Source organism: Lissotriton vulgaris, chromosome 10, assembly GCF_964263255.1.
Source record: "Lissotriton vulgaris chromosome 10, aLisVul1.2, whole genome shotgun sequence".
NCBI classification, from domain to species: Eukaryota; Metazoa; Chordata; class Amphibia; order Caudata; family Salamandridae; genus Lissotriton; species Lissotriton vulgaris.
The window spans coordinates 171,214,271-171,240,609 of NC_141698.1; the positions used below are offsets into that span (position 1 = coordinate 171,214,271).

General features: G+C 44.4%; 1 protein-coding gene across 3 annotated transcripts in view; it reads left to right on the plus strand.

The window, feature by feature from the left end:
* ACSM3 (acyl-CoA synthetase medium chain family member 3) overlaps window positions 1–26,339 on the plus strand; it is a 599,327-nt gene that overhangs the window by 509,958 nt on the left and 63,030 nt on the right. For all 3 annotated transcript variants that reach the window (XM_086940799.1, XM_086940798.1, XM_086940800.1), the window contains exon 11: window positions 19,702–19,829. In XM_086940799.1, coding sequence (XP_086796925.1) covers window positions 19,702–19,829 — 128 coding nt within the window. The remainder of the gene's footprint in view (window positions 1–19,701; window positions 19,830–26,339) is intronic.

Genomic DNA, 26,339 nt, shown 5'->3' on the forward strand with positions numbered 1-26,339 from the left:
TGAAGTTCCAAAGCAGGATTGTTTTTTCTCCAAACAATAAACATACATGTCCCAAAAAGTACGGGGAGTGTTCTCCTGGTGCTTAGGGGCCATTCTACATTTTCCCTACCTATTGCCGGACATAGGCAGGAGTAGTGTCCTACTTTCAGTGAACCGTCACTGTGGCCTGGTGCCCTTTGGCAGACAGGCCACCAGGTCAGAGGTTTAAAGCGACAGAGCCAGCATTGACTCTGCTCGAGGACACCTTGTGTTTTCCCTGGCTCTAAATCAAGTAGGGGAATTGTGATTTTGGTTGCCTGGGATCAGTGCTGAATTAGGGTGGAGCTCCCACTCCTCTAAACCCTACATGAGGCTCATAGTCAAAATAATAATAGGTGAGATAAAGCACACATATTGCTTTCTGTTTAAATTGTTGGTCACAGGTAAGCAAAGTGACTTTAATGCAAGGAAATGCAGCCATATCTGGTAAACATAAGCAAGAGTCTGAAAGTGCATTCTAAATAGACTGAAGGCAAGAACATGTTTCTTTTGGTGGCCCAGATAGATACTGTTGTGATATGAGACGTAAAAGTCTGACAGTTCCCCCAATCTCCAGCCATATTACTAGTGAATCTTGGGAAGATCATCTTAGCACAGTTTATGTGGTCCCTCAATCAAGGATATCTTTGCAATACATAGTAGGATACTATGTATTGATACTTACTGAAGTTAGGGCGACAGCGGATGAGGTGGAAGGAACCCAAAGCATGGGAGGTAAAGCTCCGGGCCTGATGGCGTACCAATCAATTTGTTCAAACTTAATATCCAACTTTGGTCCCCTATCTTAACTAATGTGTTTAATAGGCTAGCACATACAGATATTCCAGATTCTTGGCAACTTCTATAATTGTCCCTATATTCAAAAAGGGTCATGGTGAAGATCCCGGTTGTGTAATATACTTGGAGTGTAGGGTAGAGCACCGCTTTTTCTACTAAGGATTTTTTCAATGTTTTCGTGCCTCCGGGGCTCTCTCCCCGTCTGGAGAGATATTAGTCACAACTTCCAATAGCAGCTATACCTGGTTGGGTATAGCTGACCCCCCGGGCACCGATACGTGCTGAATCAGCTCTAGGTTTGTCTGTTACTCGCTTATCAAACAGTTCTTGACATGTATCACTAAATAAAGCAATTATTCCATGGGTTCTGAATATTTCATTTATTCTTCATGAAATTTCTTTTCCAAAATATTATTCCGTTATTTCACATGTGAATCCAATGCATTTCGGCAGTAAGATCTGCCTTCATCAGGGAAATAGTAAATCTACAAATTAAAAAAACGTACATTTACAATTTTGTATACCACTCAGTGTGTTACATCATTATTACACTTAACTTTTCCAATTTTACTCAATTTCTTTTTAATTTATCAGCGGGCTTTCTATCTATGAGAACTACTCATTGCTATCGGGGCTTTGAAATTATCAATAGTTAACTGTAACTAAATTTCACTCCTCTTCCTTAGTTAGTTCACATGTATAGTACTCGGTTACTAACTCTAGTTAACTGCCGTTTGTGGAGCGGGTTTCTCGAATGAAACTACAAGCCTCGCGTTCCGAGCTGGCAATGACAATTTCTAGACGCGTACGCGTTAACAAAAGTTATGCGCTAACTATTATTGACTCGGATATAAAGGAGGGTAGCCCTCGTATATTACGCGCTTTAAACACTCTAAATTTATTGCGGGTCGGCTTACCACGGCGTTTCTGTTCCTCGCGCCATTCCTAAACAGACTGGTTCTGCTTCCTTCTCGAGTTACGCCCCTTGCGCCTGCGCACTATTAAGCTCCCGCTGACTCGTTTTTTCTAGATGTTCAATGCTACGCTAGCTTTATGTTCTGTTCTAGGGGATCAATACCTGTACACGTCCCACTATGTGTGTGGGCTGCTAATACGCTTGCACAATATTAGTGCAGTTTAATGAGGTTATGTACAGTGGTTGTTATTATAACAGTTACGTAACCAGTCTGTTTAGGAATGGCGCGTGGAACAGAAACGCCGTGGTAAGCCGACCCGCAATAAATTTAGAGTGTTTAAAGCGCGTAATATACGAGGGCTACCCTCCTTTATATCCGAGTCAATAATAGTTAGCGCATAACTTTTGTTGATAAATTAAAAAGAAATTGAGTAAAATTGGAAAAGTTAAGTGTAATAATGATGTAACACACTGAGTGGTATACAAAATTGTAAATGTACGTTTTTTTAATTTGTAGATTTACTATTTCCCTGATGAAGGCAGATCTTACTGCCGAAATGCATTGGATTCACATGTGAAATAACGGAATAATATTTTGGAAAAGAAATTTCATGAAGAATAAATGAAATATTCAGAACCCATGGAATAATTGCTTTATTTAGTGATACATGTCAAGAACTGTTTGATAAGCGAGTAACAGACAAACCTAGAGCTGATTCAGCACGTATCGGTGCCCGGGGGGTCAGCTATACCCAACCAGGTATAGCTGCTATTGGAAGAAGATCCCGGTTGCTACAGCCCAATCTCATTGATCGATACAGCTATTAAAATCCTGAGATGTGTAACCTACAGTAGGATTCAGGAGTGGCCCTAACAGTATCCATCTGCATGGATTTAGAAGTAGTACTGGGACAATTGAGCAATGTGCCTATTTGAATTTGATAATAGGAAAATGCACTGTTGTAAAGCGAGTGCCTTTATACATGGCCTTTATGGATTTAAGCGCCGCTTTCGACTATGTTAATCGAACTAAATAATGGTACGTGCTGCTGCTTAAGGGTCTGGATGACTCCCATGTGCATTTTCTTACGTATCTCCATATAGACATGAGAGCTAGAGTTAGATCAAATGAAAATGAAAACGGAAATTTGTCCGGGAGAATAAGATAGGCAGGGGTGTTCAACAAAGTTGTGTGCTTGCCCCACTCTTGTTTATACTATATAATAATGATTTGCTTAATGGCTCAGACCCCCAAAGCACTGCGCCTCTTAGTGTCTGCGTTTATTGATTTTATGACCAACTTAGATCTTCAAACCAATTTTACAAAATCGCGTATTACTTGTTCGATCATTGAAAATCATTTATCATATGTCGATTTTACATAATTTGTGGAAGGCCACGAGGAGCACCACTGCTCCATATAAATGCTTTCAGGATTACTTATGTAGAGCAAATGGTTATCAGCGTATAGGGAGACCTTATAATTAATTTCCCCGGACCATCTGAAGCCAGCAATGCAGGCATCCTGTCGGAGTAACTGAGCCAGGGGTTCAAGTGCCCGAGCAAAGAGCAGGTGTGACTAAAGGCACCCTTGTCCCATGCCTCTTCTCAGCACAAATATGTCGAGAGGAATCGCCAAATATTTTCTGTGAAAGTATAAAAGAGAGAAGACACTTAAAACATCAGATGAAAGGTGAGTTTATTATCCATGGAGCTTCCACCAACTGTCTGTCTTAGAACACAGAGGCCTGTTCATACTTCAACATTCTAAAAGAATCACAGACCTCAAAGAATCTGAGACACCACACATCTCTCTGAAGAAAACAAAAGACACAATGTCAAAATGCAAAACGAAATGGAACAAATAATTAAATGTATAACTAATGTTTCAGCGGGTATATACATTTAAAATAAAGCTCAAACATGGTCTCAGAGAAACTCATGTCTTTTCACCCACCTCACAGAGAAATGGGTGTTTGGTTTGACATTCACACCAGACTCTGGTGCCTTAGAATCTTTTCCTCCATACCGCACCACATCAACCAGGAGTCTATGAAGTTTTTCCCAGCAGTTACGGTGTTTGAATCCCAAATTCTTCCTTCAAATGTTTCCATTGCATTCCGGGAGAGTTTAACCAACTCCGAGGGAGCTGAGAAATGTTGCTCTGATGCTTTTCCTTTCATAACATCACCCACCCTGCTATTTTCTAGCAGATCATGCAACACATTCCTATATTCTCCACTCTTCATCTTTCAGGTCACGCCATCCTTTACTCCAACTCATCCAGGACTGCTTTCCCCTAAACTATTCGCAAAGCGATCTACCTTAAAAGTCTTGACCTATAATAAAAAATGTCCTAGCTAATGTAATGGAAAGTTTCAATTCTATTAAGGACTTGGAGGCGAGGATTATGCCTTCTTTCTTCACTTGAATGAACAGCAGCGAAGATACAAGAGCACTACATTTCCCATGAAACAATGGGAAAAATGTAGTCAAACAAAACACATGGTAACAACCAATCACAGAACATATATCCAATGTCCAATCAGGGCTCAGGCAGCCCACCATAGTCCATCAACAGTGTCCCCTCTTCCTCTTTCGGAGCGCGTAGGCAGCTACTCCTTGCTCTTCAGGAATCCTGTTTGTTGGAGTCTGAGCCTGAGGACAAGGGAAACAAATTACCAGATGAGCACTGAACAGCCATCACATGCAAATCCAAAAGTGCAGAATAAGCCAACATCTCAACAATCGAATGAATCATATTACTTACTGTCCTACAGGGAGAGATTTCCTCCAGGAGAGAAAGGGCGGGATAATCCTCGCCTCCGAGTACTTAATAGAATTGAAACTTTCCGTTACGTTAGCTAGGAAATTTTTCATTCTATGTCAGGACTAAAGGAGAGGATTATGCTTGTTCAAAGCTTGCTTACACCCAAATGAGCCATGTTCAAGATTGGTTTAAAATAAAACCTCTTGAACTGCTGCAATAAATCGCATCCACTGCCCACAGATGACCATGAGGCAGCATACCAACGCGGTCAGGGGTCATCAAAACGGAGATAAGGCTCTCTCCTCCCGCGTGCAACATAGAAGCTGGTCCTCTCCTAGCAACATAGAAGCTGGACTAATTCGACTGCCCCAGAGTAGAAAGGGAAACTTAACCCTATAAACCCCAACAACAACAACTGACAAAGGACTACTACTCCTGCCCCCCTACAGTCCATTTTGGCAGCCATCTTAGACTAGTCCTCAACTCTGGTGGCCATCCCAGACTAGTCATCGGCATTAAACTGCCCATACCTATGGCTATCCCTAATTCGTCATTCTCTTTGCACTTTCGTATCATTCTAAGAGCCCTGTAACGTCACCCATTCACCCACGCACACCCCCTCCCCATCCTACACCTCCTCTACCATTGAACGCATGGGCACTTCACCTCTTAGCATTCCTAGAGCCCGGTAACGTCACCCACTCACACACGCATACCCCCCTCTCTAACCAACACCTCCACCACCATGGAACGCATAGGCAAGCACACATACAAAATTAACTACCCACCTGAATGCACCAAAAAAAATGCCAAACGCTTCAAACACAACTGCCTGAAGGCCCACCCTGATACCCCGTTTGTGGACACCTACTTCTCACTGATCAATGGAGCCACGAGCACCGACATCATCCTCTACACTTTACGCAGAGCACAATGGAGGAAAGCGTTCCTCTCCATTCTCACTGTCTCCACCTCCAGAAAATCCGCTCATGGTCTAACGCTCTCTATCACGCCATCCCAAGTTTTCCCAGGCAAGGCCACCATCACCATTTACAACAATGGGATCATCCTACTCCAATCGACAGATAGGAACCTTAATCTACTTGACAACCTGTTCCCCACCTTCACTGAACATATCTCCAACATGCGGCTCCCCTTTCCTAACTCCTCAGACTACTCAACACCCTCTACTTCCAATCATCAATCTAACCGGTCACAACATCTGAGCGACACACCCCTCTCCTCTCCTCTCAGCGCTGTAGTCAGTCACCAACCCGTGGTAGCTTCTTCTCCACTCTCCTCACTCACTGGCGAAGTTCACTCCTACACCCTCCATACCCCCACCCTCCCTAGCCCACACCTCACACCTCCTTCAGGTCCGTCAGAACCTACTTCCCCCCTGATCCTATCTGCCCCGCCCCGTGCCAGGACCATCTCCCTCTCTCGAGCTGAGGAAGATCACTCCCCGTCATACATTCTCCATACCCCAACCCTCCCTACCCCCCACCTCCCACGAATCATGCAGAACCCATCGCCGCCCTCTTTTCTCCCATCCCCTGTGACAGACCCATCTCCCACCCTATCTCCCCCTCCATTCTTAATCACCACTACCCCACTCTCCCAACTAGTCTCACAGAACACACCTCCACCGCCCTGTGCATATCTCCCACGCCCCGCGACATGACCAACTCTCACCCTATCTCCCCCCCCCATTCTCACTCCCCACTACCCCACTCTCCCGGGCAGCCCCACTGAACACATCATCTCCCCTAGCCTAACCCGTTATCCTCTAACCCCCCCCATTCTTAGCCCCCACTATCCTAACCTCACCCCCACCTGCTCCGGCCTACACTCATTCCCCAACTCACATGCGCCGCCTTCCACCAGCGCCATCACCTACGCCACCAACCTCCCCCCTTCCTCATCCACGCTCCTTACTCACAAACTCTCTCATCCATCGAATGCCATCCCTCTTGCTAAGGCCGCAGAGCCCTCTCATCCATCGAACGCCATCCCTCCTGCTACGGCCGCAGAGCCCTGCACTGTTGCGCGCACACCCCTCCCCAATCAGTCCATTGCTCACCCCAGTACCCCACTCATTCACGCACCCACTGCTCTCAGCCCCAATACCATCCCCAATCCAACCCTGGACATGATCATATCCACCCTCCTACAAGTCAAAGAAGATCTTCACACCATCAAAGAACTTTTTTTCGCACACCCCAGACACCCCCTACCCACCACTTCCGCGCCCAACAAGTACACCACCCGCCCCTCAAACCGTTTCACTCATCGCTCCCCGCGTTGGCCCTCTATCCCTGATCGCAAGGCCACTGATCGCCCCCGGCGCACCCTAAACCCCCTTTCTGAGCGAGACTTATACACGCTACTCCGTTCATACGGCCCAGGTCCCACTAAACACCCACCCACCACACACCTTCCCATACCCACGATCCTCACAAATCCCCTCAGGCCTCCCACACTGAGCAACAGAAGCTCCGTCCCCAGTAACCTCAGAAAAGTCCCCCTCTCCCTAGAACACTCGTCCACTCTCCTCACCCCCAGACTAAAGTGTATCCTGCTCAACTGCAGATCGGCCCCGAGACACTCCTCCGACATCGCGGATCTGATCTTATCAATGGACCTCAACCTAGCCATCCTGACGGAAACGTGGCTAACTGAAGCCTCCACACCTATAATGGACATACTAGTCCCCCCCCAACTATCACATTATTAGACTGGACAGAAATGGCAAGACGGGCGGGGGAATTGCATGCATCTATAGGAGCAACCTCGCTGTTACTAAAGGTCCCTCCCCCTCCCTCACCTCCTGCGAACTCATCTGCCTTGATATTACTAGCGAGGGCAAACCTGTATGCTCTCTACATGTCATCTACCACCCACCTGGGGATAACCTCACCTTCTCCCAACAACTCATGGACACGATAACCACCAACGCCGGTCGACAGATCACTCAAATCTACTTGGGAGATTTCAACCTCCACTGGAACGACCAGAAAGACGCTGTGGTGAATAGCCTCAAAACCTTCCTCAACGCACTTGACCTCACCCAAATCTGCAACCGTCCGACACATGAAAAAGGCTCTATCCTCGACCTTATCATCGCCAAAGAAGACTCTACCCAGCTGGAGGCAATCCAACCCTGTGAGTGGTCAGACCACCACATTATCACCTTCTTCATCAACGAAAAGGTCAAACTGAACCCGGCTCAACCTACCACAATCAAGATCTGGAAGAGGGACATGAAGAATCTTAACCCAAACTCCTTGCCTGCCCACACAGGCAGTCTCCTGCTTCCCCCGGCGGGCGTGTCTGATGTTCATTCTCTGACCGACCTCTACCTAGACACTATGACCTCCATAATCAATGAAGCCGCCCCCCTGCAACTGAAAAGAGTCTCCACCAAAAACTCGAACCCATGGTATGATGGTAGACTCAATGAAGACAGACGTTCTATGCGCATGGCAGAGCGCACATGGAGATCTGACCCCTCAGCACTGCACCTTAAAACGCTTAAGAATAAGAGAAACGCCTACTTCAGAAAAATCAAACGCTCGAAATCAGTCTTCTTTAGCCAACAGCTGGACCAAGCAAAAAACCGACCAAGAAAACTGTTCGAGTTAGTCAAAATCCAAACCAAAACTTAACCTCCACAACCTAACATCTCAGAAAATTATATTCCAAGCTGTGAGGACTTTTCTACTTTCTTCAAGCAAAAGACCGATAATATAAGATGTGATCTCCTCAAGGATGTAAGTCTATACTCCTGCTCCATCTGCATAACCAACACTCAACCTAAAAACAACGCTTCATGGACGTCCTTCGACACCTATTCTGAAGAATCAATTCACAAATTGCTCGGCACCTTGAAGCCCGCTAATCACCTCACAGACCCACTACCTGCCAATGCTGTTAAAGCCTTCACCCCCCTGCTCCTCCCACTCTGGACTAAAATCATCAACGGTTCCCTTCAACAAGGACTCATCCCAGACTCCCTCAAGATAGGGCAAGTCACGCCTATACTCAAGAAACCCACAGCTGACCCGGCCGACCTAAACAATTACCGCCCCATCACCAATATCCCCACTCTGGCCAAATTGCTAGAAAAATGCGTTCAACTCCAATTGACAAAACACATTGATCAGTTTGACCTCCTCAACCCTCACCAATCAGGATTCAGAGCAAAACATAGCACAGAAACGGCTATGACACACATAATTGATGACGCCCTCCAAATCCTTGATCACAATGAGTCCTGCCTCCTCATCCTTCTTGATCTCTCCTCAGCATTCGATACGGTCAAACACGAGAATCTACTGGAGCTCTTAAATACCAGAATGGGCATATCCGGGACTGTTCTCAAATGGTTCACGTCCTTTCTACACAACAGGTCTCAGAAGTTCAAGATCAACAACGCACTGTCCTCACCTGTGCCCGTAACACTTGGCGTCCCTCAAGGTTCCTCCCTATCCCCCACATTGTTCAACCTCGTCATGGAGCCACTCACTACCCTGCTTCAAGCATCAAATGTACACTTCCATATGTACGCCGATGACACTCAACTCTACCTCAAGCTACAATCACCGGAAGACATCAAGCTTTTGAATGCCACACTAAGAAACACTCAAGCATGGCTGGCCGATAATCACCTCAAACTAAATGCGCTGAAAACTGAGTTCCTTCTGATCACACCTCCGGCGAAAAAGGCCATCACCCAAACCTGGCTCACTCATCTAACCGCACTCAATGTCCAACCCACCATCGTGGACTCTGCGAAATCCCTTGGCATCACACTTGACTCCAATCTCAACATGCAGCAGCATATTAGCAAAGCAAATAAAGGAGCCAACTTCCAAATCAACACTCTGAGAAAACTCAAACCCTTCCTACCACCCAAGGACTTCCAAACTGCTGTACAAGCCCTAGTCATTCCTCGCATAGACTATGGAATTGTGGCTCTCAGCGGGCTGCCCCGAACAACAACGGCACCACTAAGAGCCTCGCTGAACGCAGCCGCGAGACTCATCACTGGCTCAAGAAAACACTCGCATATATCCCCTGACTTAAAAGCCCTGAACTGGCTGCCTTTTGAAGCCAGAGTACAGCTGAAAATTGCCTGTATGACACACTCTGCCGTTCACCACAAGTCACCCAACTACCTCACTAACAAGCTGACTGTATCAGGAGGCTCAAGATCCAACAGAAGCACAAAAAACCTCCTCCTGAAACCTCGTAGATTCCGGAAGGAAAAAACATACAAACGCTCCTTCTCAGGAATGGCACCTAGGATCTGGAATGCACTCCCGCCAGAAACTAGGCTTATCCCCTCCACTGTTCTCTTCAAGAAAGAGGTAAAAGCCATCCTTATGGCTAAGTTTACCTGAACACTATTGTTACTGGAACATTGACATTACACGGCCCCTATATTAGCGGCTACCTGAGTGTTTATCTGTGTTATACTCTTGTTTGATTGCTACTGGATCAAAGCCATTGCACGGACTCTATATTATTGGTTTCCAGTTTGTTTACTAGGGTTTATACTATGACCTGATTGCTCTACCAACACCCGCTAGGGTGCTAAAATCTTATTCGATCGCCACGGGAGCAAAGACACTGCACGGCTCCTATTTTTTGTTTCCTGATTGTTATTAGTGTGTATACTCTTATGCGATTGCTACCCTACCTTGCAACCCTCTCACTACCGAATATTATAATGTCTCCAAGAGTTTGTCTACCCCACCTCCTGTTTCTGTAAAGCGCTCTGATATCTGCAAGGATCTTGTTCGCGCTATATAAAACCTTAAAAATAAATAAATAAATAAACGTGGAATCTGAGGACCAGTCTGCTGCGTTGAGGATATCCTCCAAACATGCCCCTAGACTGAAAGCCTTCAAGGCCATGGCTCCTCTCGTGGAGTGAGCCCCAAACTGGTTAAGGCTAGTGCCAGCTTCCTGCATCACCCAACAATCCCATCTAGCAATGGTGGGAGAGAAAACCGCCTTAAAGGGTTTCCGAAGCGAAATGAGGAGTTGCCTTTCTCCAGGAGGAACGGGCGCCGCGGAAGGACGAATAGGTCCAAGGAGGAACCAGACCGAACTACTCGGTCTCTTTCTCTGCCAGGCGACCCATGAGGCTTTGTACCAGAAAACACAGACAAAGCTTGAGGGAATCCCCCTCTAACAGTTACAGCGCCTTAGCGTGCACAACACATAATAAAGAAAACAACACAAACACTTAATATAGTTTATTTTAATTTATTTTGCACCTTTTCACTTATCCTATTTTGGTCCTGAGGAAAGCCAGCTTAGAATATAAAGGCACTGGCTGAAACATGTAGACCACACTGGACGTTGGAGGTCATCATAACACTCCTACTTACGTCCTTTTGCCTTTTTAACCTGCTAACAGAGACCCAGTTTATTAAAACTTGTTAACCCTCGGGTGCTGGGATCTTCTGTATAGCTTTTAAAACTTCACTATTTTCACCCCTTCACTGCACACTCAGCAATATACCAGCTCCGCAGTCACCTGGCGTTGCAGCACACCCGGGGCACATTCGGTGCCACTGTGGTGGGCCCGATGATGAAGCATGCCACCGACTAGGTCGGTGGGTGAGGGCTTTTTAAGGAAAACAATGTTTCTCCTTACCACTATTGTCTGACGTACTTGAGTCTTCTAAACTCTCCCTTAAAGCAGCTAGTCCCTATTGATCTTTATATAATCATATTACTTACTGTCATACAGGGAGGGATTTTCTCCAGGAGAGAAAGGGCGGGATAATCCTCGCCTCCGAGTACTTAATAGAATTGAAACTTTCCGTTACGTTAGCTAGGAAATTTTTCATTCTATGTCAGGACTAAAGGAGAGGATTATGCTTGTTCAAAGCTTGCTTACACCCAAATGAGCCATGTTCAAGATTGGTTTAAAATAAAACCTCTTGAACGTGGAATCTGAGGACCAGTCTGCTGCGTTGAGGATATCCTCCAAACATGCCCCTAGACTGAAAGCCTTCGAGGCCATGGCTCCTCTCGTGGAGTGAGCCCCAAACTGGTTAAGGCTAGTGCCAGCTTCCTGCATCACCCAACAATCCCATCTAGCAATGGTGGGAGAGAAAACCGCCTTAAAGGGTTTCCGAAGCGAAATGAGGAGTTGCCTTTCTCCAGGAGGACAGAACTCCTCCATCATTTCCTCATAAGCTTTGAGGCAACGAAACAAACAAAGCTTCGTGGAATCCGGTAACTCGGGATAGGATATAGACCTAGTATGGCACTTTGTCCGCCGAAGCAAAGTAAACGTAAACCCATCTGGAGTAAAAATTATGTGAGAAATGTCTAAAGCCCGAACGTCTGACACTGAGGCACAGAAGCATAGCCAATTTAGCTGACAACTCCTTCCTGGAGAGGTACCTATTCTGTTGCCAGGACAGAAATAAGTTAAGGACTTGATTAACATCCTGTAGAGCAGAGTAGCGCGGCTCCGGAGGAAGGGAGAGGCGTATGCTCCGCAACAGACGACAAACCAGGGGATGTTCACCCACAGGGAAGCCATCCACAGGGAATGGCCAGAAGACACCGCCGACCGGAAGGTATTACCTGACCGATAAGCTAGGCCTCACAATGTGGACCACTTCCGCGACCAAGGGATCGAGACCCCGTCTCATACACCAACAGGTCCATCTGTTCCATGCGGATCTGTACCTTTTGACCATACTGTCCGCCCATGCCTTAGAGATAAAGGACTCAGCTTCTCACAAAGGCCAGAGGCTTCTCATCTGCTCCCGAAATCCGCCACGCCATGAGCCTCAGTGAGTTGCTGACCACCAGCGGATGAGGAGCCCCGTCCGGACTCACCAGTAGAGTCGGAAACTGGGGGAGTAGGATTGGAAAATCCCAAGAAAGTTCCAGAAGAACTGGAAACCACACTTGGGACCTCCACAACGGGTTGATCACGACCAGATCTCCTGCTTGCCTGCGAACATGCGCAGTCACCCTCGTAATCATTGCAAAGAGCGGGAACGCATCGCCCCGCTCCGCACTCCAATCCTGGAGGAACGCGTCCGTAGCTACTGCCAGAGGGTCCGGCCGCCAGCTGAAGAAACGCAAAATCTGATGATCCAGCCTGGACGCAAACAGGTCTGCTGAAAATGGGCCCCAAAGGCCGCTCAGACTCGCGAGGATCGAAAGATCTAGATGCCAGAGACTGGAATCCCGAAAATGGCGAGACTGGAAATCGGCTTCCAGATTGTCCCTGCCCGGCAGATACTCCGCTCTGACGGAGACTTGTTTCTCGAGGCAATACTGCAGAAGCTTGCCACCAGATCCGGCAGGGCTTTTTACTTCCTGCTCCCCCGGATGATTCACATAGCGGACTGCAAAGATGTTGTCCATCTTCAGAAGCACACACGACTGCACTGAGTCCTTCGTCCAACAACGTACCGCATAGGACCCCGCCCGAAGCTGCAAACAGTTTATGTGTAATCTTTGTTCGTCGGGTGACCACAACCCTCCTGTAGAGAGATCTCCGCATCTGGCACCCCAACGGACCCGGCTGGCATCCGACTCTGTCACAATGTCCGGAGCGGAACCGAAGATCGCTCTTCCGTTCCAAAGCTTCCATGTGTTCCAACCACCACTGAATCTCGGACCTTGCCTCGATAGACAAACAAACCTTGTGAGAATAAGGATACCCCTTGTGCAGGAAGAACCATTTGAGCCGTTGTAGGGCCCTGTAATGGAGCAGGCCCGGGAAGATGGCCTGGATGGAAGAGGACAAGAGGCCCACCACCCGAGCAAGCTGGCGAAGGAAGATCTGCTGTCTGGTGAGAACACGACCCAGTTTGTGACAAATTTTGGCCACCTTCCTGCCTGGAAGGCTGAGTGTGGAGACCGTGGAGTCTATGACGAATCCCAAGAATGTAATGGACGGGTCGCAACAGGGATTTATTTTCATTGATTACAAACCCTAGGTCTTGAATGAGTGATACCGCCATCGGCAGGCCCTTCAGGATTTATCTATCCCCTTTTTGGGGTCCCTTATAAATTTCTGAAGGAAAGTGCCCATGCGTGGATCGATATCGGGCGTCAGGGCAACCTTACCATCCAAAGTGGGGTGGGGGCATTCTGCCCGTAGGCAGTTGCAAGCCTTTTTCTCCAGAGGATGCCGTATGTGGGCCGCCACATAAGCAGCTACTTTATCTGCTTGGTTCCATTCAGATGAACGCGGGTGGACTATACCATTGGGGTCCAACATGTCTGCGGTATTTGGGGGGGTCCTGCGATGTCCCGGGAAGAGACTGAGGGACTGGAACAGCAGGAAGGGAGGCCTGACCTAACGGGGAACCTGTGTCTGGGACAGGGGAACGTTAGCCGGAACCACTGGATGACTAGCCGTAAATGCCTGTCTAAGGCGTTCGAAAGCTTCCACGTCCGCCTCGCTGGACCTTTTAGGTGGTGGGGGCTAAGAGGGTCCTGGGCAGAGGTAGAAGGAACCTGGGTAACAGGAGGAGAAATCTGTTGTGAAATCTTAGCAAAGGATTGCTCTATCTTGCGTGAAAACCTATCTTTCGAGAGGGGAGATAGCCTGGTCAACGGCTTTATAAATTGAGGTATCTACCGTCTCATAGAAAGCATCCCCCCATGGCATGTCCGTAAGGGAGTCCTCCTCCTCCTGATAGTCATCCTCATAGTATTCCACATTGCCGCCCGGACAAGCATCGTGCCAAGAAAATGAATTTATTTAACACTGGGCTCGCAAGGTAAGGCTTTAACTGGCTGGGTGACAGCCTAAATATATATATATGCACGCGGATCAACCGCAGAATTATACAGGGTTCTAAGTCCAGGGACAACGCTGGTCAAAAAATCAATCAAACCCCTTGCACAGGGTAAATAGGTCTGGGTAATGTCCCTCACAGAGCCCTCTTAATATGCAAGACCTCACAGGCGTAATTCAGTTAGCATACAGCTCTGCCTTCAACAGAAAGTCGTGGGCCAAGGCAAGAGCATGGGCACCGGCAAAACGGCAATATAACTGCTCCCAGCTGCCGTTATACACCCCTCGAGGAGTCTCCCTCAGACCCGGTTCTTACAGTAGCTTGGGCGCGACGTTTGAAAACTCCTCAAGAGAGTTCAAACGGCACCACGCTACACTGCCTGCCACGCCCTCTGGTGGCGGGAGGCCAAGAACCCACACCAGCGAAGAGCCGCGTAGGGACGGGAGACCCTACCCACGGCTATAATCTTCACAGCGCAGCCCATACGCTGTGACAGATAATCTGCAATAAAAATCTTGCCGAAAGTCAAAACCACACGCGCTGAGATCAAAGCGCACAAAGCCGCCAGAGAACAAGCACCATTACCGATGCGGAGTGAAGCAGCGGCCGACCTAGAACAAAGCGCTAATTAGCACAGCAATAAAAACATGCGGAAACACAGCATGAAGCAGCGATTACTCTAGGACTGCATAATTAACATAACCAAAAGTGAAAAGTACAGAGCGAAGCCGCGCCTGTTAAATAAACATCATTGAATAACCAAGCACTAGACAGAAAACACTGGACTATGGTGGCTGCCTGAGCCCTGTATGGACATTGGATATATGTTCTGTGATTGGTTGTTACCAAGTGTTTTGTTTGACTACATTTTTCCCATTGTGTCATGGGAAATGTAGTCTTCTTGTATCTTCGCTGCTGTTCATTAAAGTGAAGAAAGAAGGCATAATCCTCGCCTCCAGTCCTGATATAGAATTATAATGCCAAATGTGGCATTTAGTGTGGTAGTACTGAAGTGAGATAGGAATGCTTGAGAGAGTGGAGATGGTGAATACACAGAGACAAATTTAATAGGTCCTGTTATCAGAATGTTATGTCTAAGTTTGTCTTTCCAAGTGCATTGATCACCAAGGTCAAGATTGACACTCCTCTGGAGCCCTGTGGAATCCTGCAGGATATGCATTTGAGAAGCCGCACTTTCAGTCATTCTTCATTAAATGGGTTTCTTGGAGTAGTAGAATGTCATTTCCACATTGCTTAGCCTTCTTAACAACAGTCCCCTTCTAATCTTAATAACCATTAGCTTTCCATGAGAGACATTATAGAGGCATTTTAGAGTCATCTATGTAGCTGGTAGTGGTCCTGGACTGTTGTAGCGAGATTCGTACCTGGATGGGATGAGCAATTAAGTAAAATAAGATTGAAGAAATAATCTATAAACAACATCAAAACCCTCCCCTCACACCCATATTTTGCATGTGGGGCATCTTTTGAAAGGCAAACTAGGGCAATGTGTCCCTTATGCTAGGAATAACTAAGTAAGGCTAACTGCACTATTTACAAAGGTAATTTACACTTGTGAGTAATTTACTTTTACACTTTTTAAGTAATCTTACCACTTTTGGCTGTTCATGAAAAGTAAAGTTACTCAAAAGCATAGACTTTTATGTATCCAGCCCCTGAAAAAGGAGGTGGAGCTGTATCTTTGAGTGTAGGTTATTACTTCAAAGACACAAACAGTAATAAGATCAGCACAACACAAGACCAACCACTGATACTGCAACACCGTCAATAGAAAATAATGGAGGAAGTCACTTAAAAGAAAACCCCATATGAAATAACGGTAAACAAAATTATATTATTTAAAATGGTTTAAAATATGAATGAAAATTATTTCATGTTAAAATAAACCTAGAAATAGTACATACTTATTATTTAATTATTATATATGCTAGTACCCATTAAGTAAAAAATTCATGTGACTGTTATATTAAAATATAATTAAATTACTTTTGATTAATTCTATAAATCACTTTTAATAATTAATGCATAATAAAAAAATATTTTATTTTACTCTAGGTGGCAATTAATTTTTTTATTTAAACTTCAGGAAAATTAATATTTAACTTAATATATCTAATTGAATAAAAAATGGAATTAAAAATTAAGCTAATAGTGCTATAGTATTTTTATGTTTTTCATTAAAAAGTGTGCCATATCCCTAAATAAACATTTTTTATGTTACTGTCACCCTTGTCCAGGTGCCTTTCTGGTGTTCCAGTGCAAAGTGAAAGCTACATTTTACCTTATTTATGATAATGTTGAATAAACTTTGCCCTATACATTACTATGGGAAAGTCTCGATCCCAACTGTGGAGCCTACCTAGGTATGGTAAAATGTAAAAATGTTTGTTTAGCTCAAAAAAATTCTAAAAATATTTTTGTCAAATATTAACGTAAATTAATTTTATATATTTATTTTTAATGTAAGAAAAAAATAAAACATTCTACAGTAGTTTTAACCTAATTTGCTCGAGGTGAGGTTATGGCACTGAAGGAATGTGACCTCCACAGCCCATGACCATGATACACACAAACTGTTTTATCATCAACTGAAGGACAGCATGAGTCTCGAAATCTTGCAAGGACTTCCGGGCAAAGATATCCTCTGTGCCTATCATATCAATGCTGATTGTGTGAGAAACCTTCAGTTGGCGTGTCTCCTCCCAGCACAGGGCTCGAGAAGGATCTGTGCTGCGAGTCCGCGCTGGCTGCTGACAGAGAACTAAAGTACCTCTGCTGTGGTGAGAAACAGGAACTGTTTTACAATAAGTGAATGCTCTACCTATCACCAGGGGTTACCTGCCCCCTGTGCACCTACCCTAGAACCAACCTAAAAGGCGGACCTGCTTAGTACCAAAGAGGGACAAACAGTAGAAGGAGGTGTCAGCGGCCCATGGCCCAAGACACAGTAGCCAAAGCACCAGTAAAGTAATTGTGCCTGTATATGTTATTAAAGTACTTTTCTTTATCAAAGTAAAGCACTGAGTTGGTGAATCAGTTACTGCACTGCTAGGTAGGTGTGTTTTGAGCTCTGAGTTTGCACAACCAAACGCTACCTCCCTGAGCAGCCTGTGACTGCTCACCATTGCTACCACTGAGAGGGAAGTTCTGAAGGGATTGTACTTTGCCCCGTTATGAAGACCCATAATAGGGCAGGATATCAAGGGCAAACAACCCAGCCTCTGAAGATGAGACTCAGTGCGTCATACGTGCTCTGTGGCCCCCTAAATGGGGTCTGACATATGTTCATTTTATTTATAAAGTGGTACATTCAAATACATTTCTTGGCTCCATGAGAGAAAGTAAATAGTAAAAGTTTCTGAGGTGACAGGAAAAGAACGCAATAAGTTCAAAATGCAAATCACCTGATGGAGGCTACTTCCGGTTTTGGTGAGGGTTAAAGGCAATGATTCCATTATCTGTTGAAGCGACCAAAAAGGTTTGTCTGGCCTGAGAGTTGGAAGTCAATGGAGTGCAAACCTTGAGACAAAGAAAGCCGGTAATTTTGTGTAGACAGACACACAAAATTGTCATGGGCTTAAACATGACTCTTGAATGAACTGGCAGTCAGGGAAGCAATCTAAGCACAGGGGTGATGTTTACTCTTCTGGCAATACCTGCCACTACATGGGCAGACATGTTTTGGATGAGCTGAAGCCTATGGGGAAGTTTTTCAGAGGCCGAAAGGTAAACAGAATTTGCATAATCCACTATTAACTGGATTAATGCATTTATCACAGTGTTATATAAGTTTTCCTCTGTGAATGGTAGAATCTAAGTGAAGGTCCTAGGTTAGGCAAAGCTCATGTGTTCAACTCCTGTGCATCCAGGATAATTGAAAGAGCAGAGAACAAATCCCGTGGTTTTGAAAACAGAAGAGATTCGAGGGTCATATATCCACAGGATCAAGACACCACTTCAGATTTGGACTAAGAGAGTAGCCTTTTCCATAGGAGTTCAGTAAATAATAATGCAACAAATCTTCAGTAGCGAGGTGAGGTTTATTCGCTGTAGAGGTTGCGCGAGAGGAGTGTCAACATTTATGTCTTCTATACATCTTCTTAGGGAAGCTTCTTGCATAAGCTGCTCCACATGGATACCACCCTGACTCCTTTGAAACTCATAATGCTTTGGGCAGACATGTTTTGGATGAGCTGAAGCCTATGGGGAAGTTTTTCAGAGGCCGAAAGGTAAACAGAATTTGCATAATCCACTATTAACTGGATTAATGCATTTATCACAGTGTTATATAAGTTTTCCTCTGTGAATGGTAGAATCTAAGTGAAGGTCCTAGGTTAGGCAAAGCTCATGTGTTCAACTCCTGTGCATCCAGGATAATTGAAAGAGCAGAGAACAAATCCCGTGGTTTTGAAAACAGAAGAGATTCGAGGGTCATATATCCACAGGATCAAGACACCACTTCAGATTTGGACTAAGAGAGTAGCCTTTTCCATAGGAGTTCAGTAAATAATAATGCAACAAATCTTCAGTAGCGAGGTGAGGTTTATTCGCTGTAGAGGTTGCTCGAGTGTCAACATTTATGTCTTCTATACATCTTCTTAGGGAAGCTGCTTGCATAAGCTGCTCCACATGGATACCACCCTGACTCCTTTGAAACTCATAATGTATATCATTGCTAAAATTATTTAATGTTAAAAAAAAACTAAAAATAGTATACATGTATTATTTAATTATTAGATATGATGGTACCCTTTAACTTAAAAATGTATGAGACATTTTTATAATGAAATACAATTCAATTACTTTTTATTAATTCTATAAATCACTTTTAATATTTATTAATTCATAATAAGAAAATATTTCATTTTACTTTTAGGATGGAATTCATTTTTTTATTTAAACTTCAGAATAATTACCCTCCTGAATCCTTTGAAACTCATGTTGTATATCATTACTATAGATTTTTGTGTATTGTTACATTTCTGATTTCTCAACGTCACCTGGATTTTTTTTACGCTTCAGTGTAAAGTTCTCTAATGCACACAGGCCATGATTTTGATATATAAAAACACATAATAAATTTAAATTGATTATTCCACAAACAGACAGGCAATGTAGAGGACAGGCACTGTGTGCAGCGTAATATGGTACATTGAGGGCGCAGACCAAGCGCCTGGGTGAGGCCAAATTTAAGCTATTAAAATTCGAGAATTAGGCAAATACCCCGATGTTTTATTTCATGAAAGAACTTGTTTGGATTTGACTCTCTGTATGTTTTTCAATATTGCTCCACACAGAGTATAATACATCCTAATACTCTCGGCTGTTAGTTTAATGGTGTGGAAGTTGATTATCAATTATTAAATGCAAAACCTTGCCTTTAGGATGATCCTCAGAGAACTGATGCAACAATTCGTGGGAGTTTTTATCTAACAGGAGACAGAGGGGTTAAGGACGATGATGGCTACTTCTGGTTTGTTGGAAGATCGGATGATGTCATTTTAACCTCTGGGTAAGTTAGCCATGATAACCTCTGGATTTTTAACCTTTTAAAACGGCCAATTAAGCAAGAATCCGGTTGTAAAGCGTTGCTATGACCCTCTCTGTGTTTTTGATCCTTTACCATCACGATCTCTCAGCATATATCTGACAACTAGGAGTTGAAGCGCCAAGATACTCCGTGGAGTGGTAGAGCGCTATACAAGAACCCAATCAAATCAAATCAAAATCAAAGATGGATTATATTGGTAATTGCTGCCTATTTATTTGAAATATCACTCAGTGGTTACAAAAGTTATTAATTTGTTTTTTAAATTCCAGAGGCCACAGAATTTACAGTTGCAATACTGACTTTTTATGAATCCTATTCAGGCGCAGTCTGATGTAAGAGTCAGACTCTGCTAAGGATATCACTTATTCCCACAAAATGTAGGCCAATCTATTTTTTACCACATTTTGTGAACATAGAAAAATATATTTGGTCTGCTAGTTTAGAGCCCACACAAGGGATTTCAGTGAGAGCTCTTATGACCAAAGGAGGTTTCAGTCTATGCTCACCCAGCCTGATACATTTATAAACAAAGACCTCACCATTATTGCATATTTCAATATTCAATATATATTTATATAGTTTTTTCTTCCCAATTGCTTAAGTAAAGCGATCACTCAGGGGGTTATTTCACCAGCAGCTCTTTTATTTTTGTTCAGTAACGGGTTTCGCCTGACACAGTAGGCTTGAGTGCGCATCCTATGACCGGTTTTGCGGTTTCACCCCTCTTCAGCCAGGTTAGCTTGATTGAAGTGGCATGGAGAGCACGGGACTCACATCTGAACATACCCGTCCCACTCGGGGTGACAAATGCAAAAAGAATTATTGATGGACAGAATGCAGAACAATGTCATACATTCACCCCAGTACAGATATCTGGGCCTAAATCCATCGTTGTTGTGCTCACCATGCCATGTCCAGGGAAGACATGGCCCGGCAGTTCAGGCTGGACTGTTCCCATGAGGCAAATGAAGGGTCAGACTGATTTGCATATGGCCATGTCTGACTGGGTGGTGAAGTGAGCTAAAGAATGATGATGGATTAAACCCAGATGAGTTGACTGGGGGTGAGTGTTTGATTTGCTCAAACGCTCTGTCTATCATCCCCTTTGGTATCACATTGCTTAACCTTTGATTTTGTATGAGAGTGGATTCTGTGGTTCCATTTGCGAAAAACATACTCATGCTTTCCTTGTACTCCCTTTGTTAGTACTCCCCTGGTTCACAACTTTTAGTATGATGTTGCCTGGGATGCCGTATGGATACTAACTTTGCCCTCCTATCGCAAGTTATGTTTGTTACCACTAATACTTTATTAGCAGTCGGTTTCTGATTCTACCAATGTAATTCCAGACTTTGCCTCATTAGTTTTATTACCCTGTGAATCACACTGACATCTTCGGGTAGAGTGGCACTATAAACAAATGTTCATAAAATAAATAAATGTAAGGCAAGGTGACTGCATAGATGTCTGTAGTATTGAAGTTGGATGGACAACAGGTTAGTTTGTAGATCAGGTTTATTCAGCTTAGGAGAAGCACAGCGACAGGCAGCAGGCAAGGCTATCAACTGCCAGAAGGCAACATTCTACTACAAAGCCATAGAACATAAGAACACAGGGATTCTAACTACAGGTGCCAGGAAGGCACAAAACAGTGAATACTACATTATCCTCTTTTCTGTAAAACAAAAGAAGAAGCGTTCGTACTAGGAGTAGGAGGGGAGAAAAGAAAAGAAAAGAACAGAAGAAGGAAAAGAAAAGAGGAGAGAAGTAGCCAGAAAATTAGAACGAGAATAGGAGAAAGAAGAAAGCACAACTGGTAGTGAAGGAGAAAACAGAAGCAAAAGGTTATCTGAACCTGGCAGGAACCTTACACACTCTATGACTCCTGCGAGGTCCTGGAACAGAAGCATCAACAACATTCCTGCCATTATCATTAGAAGCAACAGTACTAAAACGTTTGTCACTTGAAACAGAGCTGGGATTGGGCTGAGAAACACCAGTGTAAGCATCATCACTACTAATTTTAACAATTTTGCAGATGTTCCACCAATCCTTATTATTTACACGTACAGCATTTCCACAGACCTTGTCAACTACAAGTGGTTGAGAGAATTTGCTCCTACCTTTAGTGACATGAACAGGATTTTTAATCCGAACCACATCACCAACACAGATGTCATGGGCAGCAGATCTCTTCCTTTCATCAAAATAGGTTTTCTGCTTCTTCTGAGCTTCAGAAACATTGTCTCTGACAAAAACATCAACTCCATCCATAACATTCATTTTTACCCACTTGGACATCCAACCCGGACAAATTTTGGTGGAGGGTTTTCTACCCCTCAGGAGCTCAAAGGGGGAGACCCCAGTAGAAGAATGAGCTGTTGTACGATAAAACCATAACATGGAACGCACAGCATTCTCAACCACACACTTGCTAGCAATGGCCCACTGGATACAGTTGTTGAGAACGCGGTTCATCCTCTCAACGAGACCATAGGCCTGGGGGTGGTAAAGGGAACTCTTCTTATGTGTCACACCACCTTGTTTGAGGAAAGATTCAAACTCACAACTGACAAATTGGACACCATTGTCAGTCATGACAACAGAGGGAAACCCCTCTCTCAAGAAGATGTCTTTCAAAAAAGAAATTACACTAGCAGAGGAGGCTTCACTGACGAAGCGAATTTCCGGCCATTTGGAGTAGTAATCAATGGCAACAATGGCAAAACGGGAACAAGAGGGTAAAAGGTAAAAAGGACCGACCAGATCAACCCCAATCTTTTCCCACACCCTTTCCGGAAGTTGAACGGGCTCCATAGGGGGAGACCTAACCTTGTGACTTTTATCTGAGGACTTACAAATGACACAGTTGTCAATCAGAGAATCAACACACACGTCCATCTGTGGCCACCAGAACACATCTCTCAGCCTACGTTTGGTGAAAGTCTTCCCTAAATGCCCTTCATGTGCACCATCCACCAGACGCTTCCGCAAGCTCTCAGGAGGAATAAGCCTCCCACACCGCATGAGAATGCCATCTTCAACAGTGAGCTCGTCGGCAACTTTGACAAAAGTTTGGAAAAGCCCAGTAACATTTTTTTCTTTGGGCCAACCAGACTTCAGATAGTCGACAACCTGTAGGAGAACCGCATCCTTCGATAACTCTTTTTTCCACTCACCCTCACTGATTGCACACATGCCTTCAAGATCCAAACCCGCAACAAAACAATCCTCAAGATCTTCATCTTTTTCAACCTCGGAGTCATTATCAGTTAAAGGAAAACGAGAAAAATAGTCGGCTCTGACATTCTTTGAGCCTGGCAGATAAACAACCTTAAAATCATACTGAAGAAGCTTAGTGGACAGCCTCGCAATTCTAGGGGTGTGCTCCTTAATTTTTTCCCGGGACAAAATAGAAACTAGGGGACTGTGATCAGTGCGAATAGTGAAATGACTACCCCAGAGATAAGGATTGAACTTCCTGACCGCCCACCAACAGGCCAAAAGCTCTTTCTCAATAACAGAGAAGTTAACTTCTGCTCCACGCAGTACCCTTGAGGCATATGCGATGGTGTTGTCAACTTGACCATTCCTCTGAGTAAGAACAGCCCCAAGTCCAAACCCACTCGCATCAACAGTCACGACACACTCCTTGTTGGGATCGAAGGGTTTGAGAATACTTTCCCCAACAAGCTGAGATTTGATCCACTTGAAAATTTCTTGGCAATTTTCATCCCAAACGAAAGGCACACTTTTCTTTAACATGTTAGTCAAAGGTTGAACCTTTGACGCGTAGTCTTTGATAAATCTTGAGTAAAATTCACTGAGACCAATGAAAGATTTTAGTCCAGATTTGTCGGCAGGTGGAGGAGCATCAACAATGGCTTTCACTAAACCAGGACGTGGTTCCACACCTGCATGAGAAACAACATGACCCAGAAATTCCATCTTTTCTTTTAAGAAAACACATTTCTCTTTCTTTAAGACAATACCCTTTTCTTGCATGATTTCCAGGACCTGATTTAAGGAAAAGTCATGATCCGCCTTGTTCTCGCCAAAAATCAAAACATCATCCTGGAAGACAATCACTCCAGGAGTGTCCCTAAACATCTAACTCATCAACCTTTGGAAAACTGCGGCCGCTGACGCAAGGCCAAACGGCATCCTACAGTACTGAAAACTGCCAAAGGGGGAGACAAATGCAGTCAGGTGTCTAGAAGATTGACTCAACACCACCTGGTGGTAAGCGGAGGCCAAGTCCAGCTTAGTGTACCACCTTGCCCCCCTGGTAAGGGACAACAAATCTGTTATTTTAGGTAAGGGGTGTGAATCAATCCAGATGTTCTTATTGAGACTGCGCAAATCCACACAGACGCGCAAATCCCCATTCCTTTTTCTGGCGACAACAAGAGGAGACAACCACAAGGACGACTCAATGGGTTCTATGACTCCTTTTCTGCATAAACCCATCAACTCCTTTTCTAAATCATCCCTCACGCTGAAAGGAACACTCCTCACCTTATGTTTTACGGGAATGGCACCATCCTTAACTCTAATTTCGTGGTTAAAACCCTTAATGATGCCAAGGCCATTCCCGAAGACTCTTGGAAATTTGGAAATTAAACTCTCAATATTGTCACCTGAAACAATGACAGCTAAACTCTCTACATTATCATGAGATTCCTCAATACTGATCTGTTCTTTGGACCCTGGTCTAAGGATCATCTTGAACAAACCCTGGTGGAACCAACCCAAAATGTTTAGGCCCTTCAATGAAACGTACACTTTGCCAAAGATCCTCCTTCCCCTGAACTGAATAATGTCTTCAAAAAAACCCAGAAGAGCAATTCTACGCCCTTCATAAGAAACAGGGGTCCTGTCAGGAGGTAGGAGGTTCCTTTCAGGCCAGGTTACATCAAACAATTTTTGTGTAATCATAGTTACTCTAGCTCCAGAGTCCACTAATAGGGTAATTATCTTGTCACCCACACCAAAATCTTCGAGAGGATCAACACAGTCAGATGGATCCCCAATAATGACCCCATCGTCTCGTACTACTACAACCATGTCTCTGAGGTCATCTTGGATGCCATTCATAGAGTCGGAGTCATCATCAGTATTTCCATAGGACTCTGAGACATTCCCAATAGTGTTGACAGTACCCAGACTCTGAGACTTGTTGCTGAAAGTAGAATTTCCCTGTTTAGAGATTTGGCAAATTTTTGCGAAGTGCCCAAACTTCCCACAGTTCCGACATGTAGAGTTCCTGGCAGGGCAAAACTTGTTGTTTTTATTATGGGAAGGATTTCCACATCTATAACAAATGTCATTTCTTGAAAAAGCATTTCTCTCAAAACGCTGAGAACCAGGAGTGTTGTTTCTATCAAAACGTTGACTGCCAACCACTTTACTGTCTTTGTTCTCCTTGGTTCTAACTATCGAAACTCCCTCATCGCATTTCTTTTCAAGTTCCTTTACTTCTTTTTTTGACAGCTCTATACTCTTGGCCATACGAATGGTCTCTTCAAGTGTGGGATTGCCCAAAGTTAGAAGCTTCTGCTGAATAGACTTATCGGAGCACTTACAAACATATTGATCCCTAATTAATTGCTCTCGAAAACCTTCAAATTCACATTCAGCACTTAGTTGTCTTAGGCAAGAAACGTACGTCTCAACATCCTCCCCAGATAATTGTTCTCTTTTGAAAAATGTGTGTCTTATAACGACAAGACTAGGCTTGACATCGAAACGTAACTCAAGCCTTAATCTAGTCTCTGTGTATTCGTCTACATCTTCTTCAGCGTTGTTCCTTACTAAGGGAGGTAAATGCTTGAAGATTTCTCTTCCCTCGAAATCCAAGGAATGCAGTAGAAGACACTTCTTCCTTTCTGCGCGATATCTGGACGCACCTATAGCCCCCAAATAAGTCTCAAAGGCATCAAACTATTTTCTCCAGATTATGGGAGGATTGCCTGGGGTTTCGAGAAAAGGAGGAGGAGGAGAAACAGATTGCATACTGGAAAAGATTGGAAAATTCCCTCTTTATAGACTCTGTCGCTGTGCAAAAGAAGTTCAGTTCAGTATGCAAAAAATGGATTTTCCTTGAGAAAGGACCATGTGATAATTTTTCCACCACTAGATGGCACCTTCGTGTAGATTTGGAAGTCAACGAACACCTTCCCTTTAGAAAAAACAATGACTGTGTACTGTTGATCAATGACACTTTTCCTTATGCTATGTTCAGCAATGTCAGTGTAACAGTAGGTTAAAGATGCTTTTCTTTATGTTTAGGTGTTATTATTCCCGATGGAAATGGTGCCAGCAAGTGGATGACGTAGACCGCCTTCAGAGACTACAGAATGGCAAAGCGCGAACAGGCTCATAGACGCGTTGTCAGGGAGACGCATCTGGTTAACATCAGGCGATTGTTATTGATTGCCATGGAGACGCCGCTTACAGAGACTTCAGAAC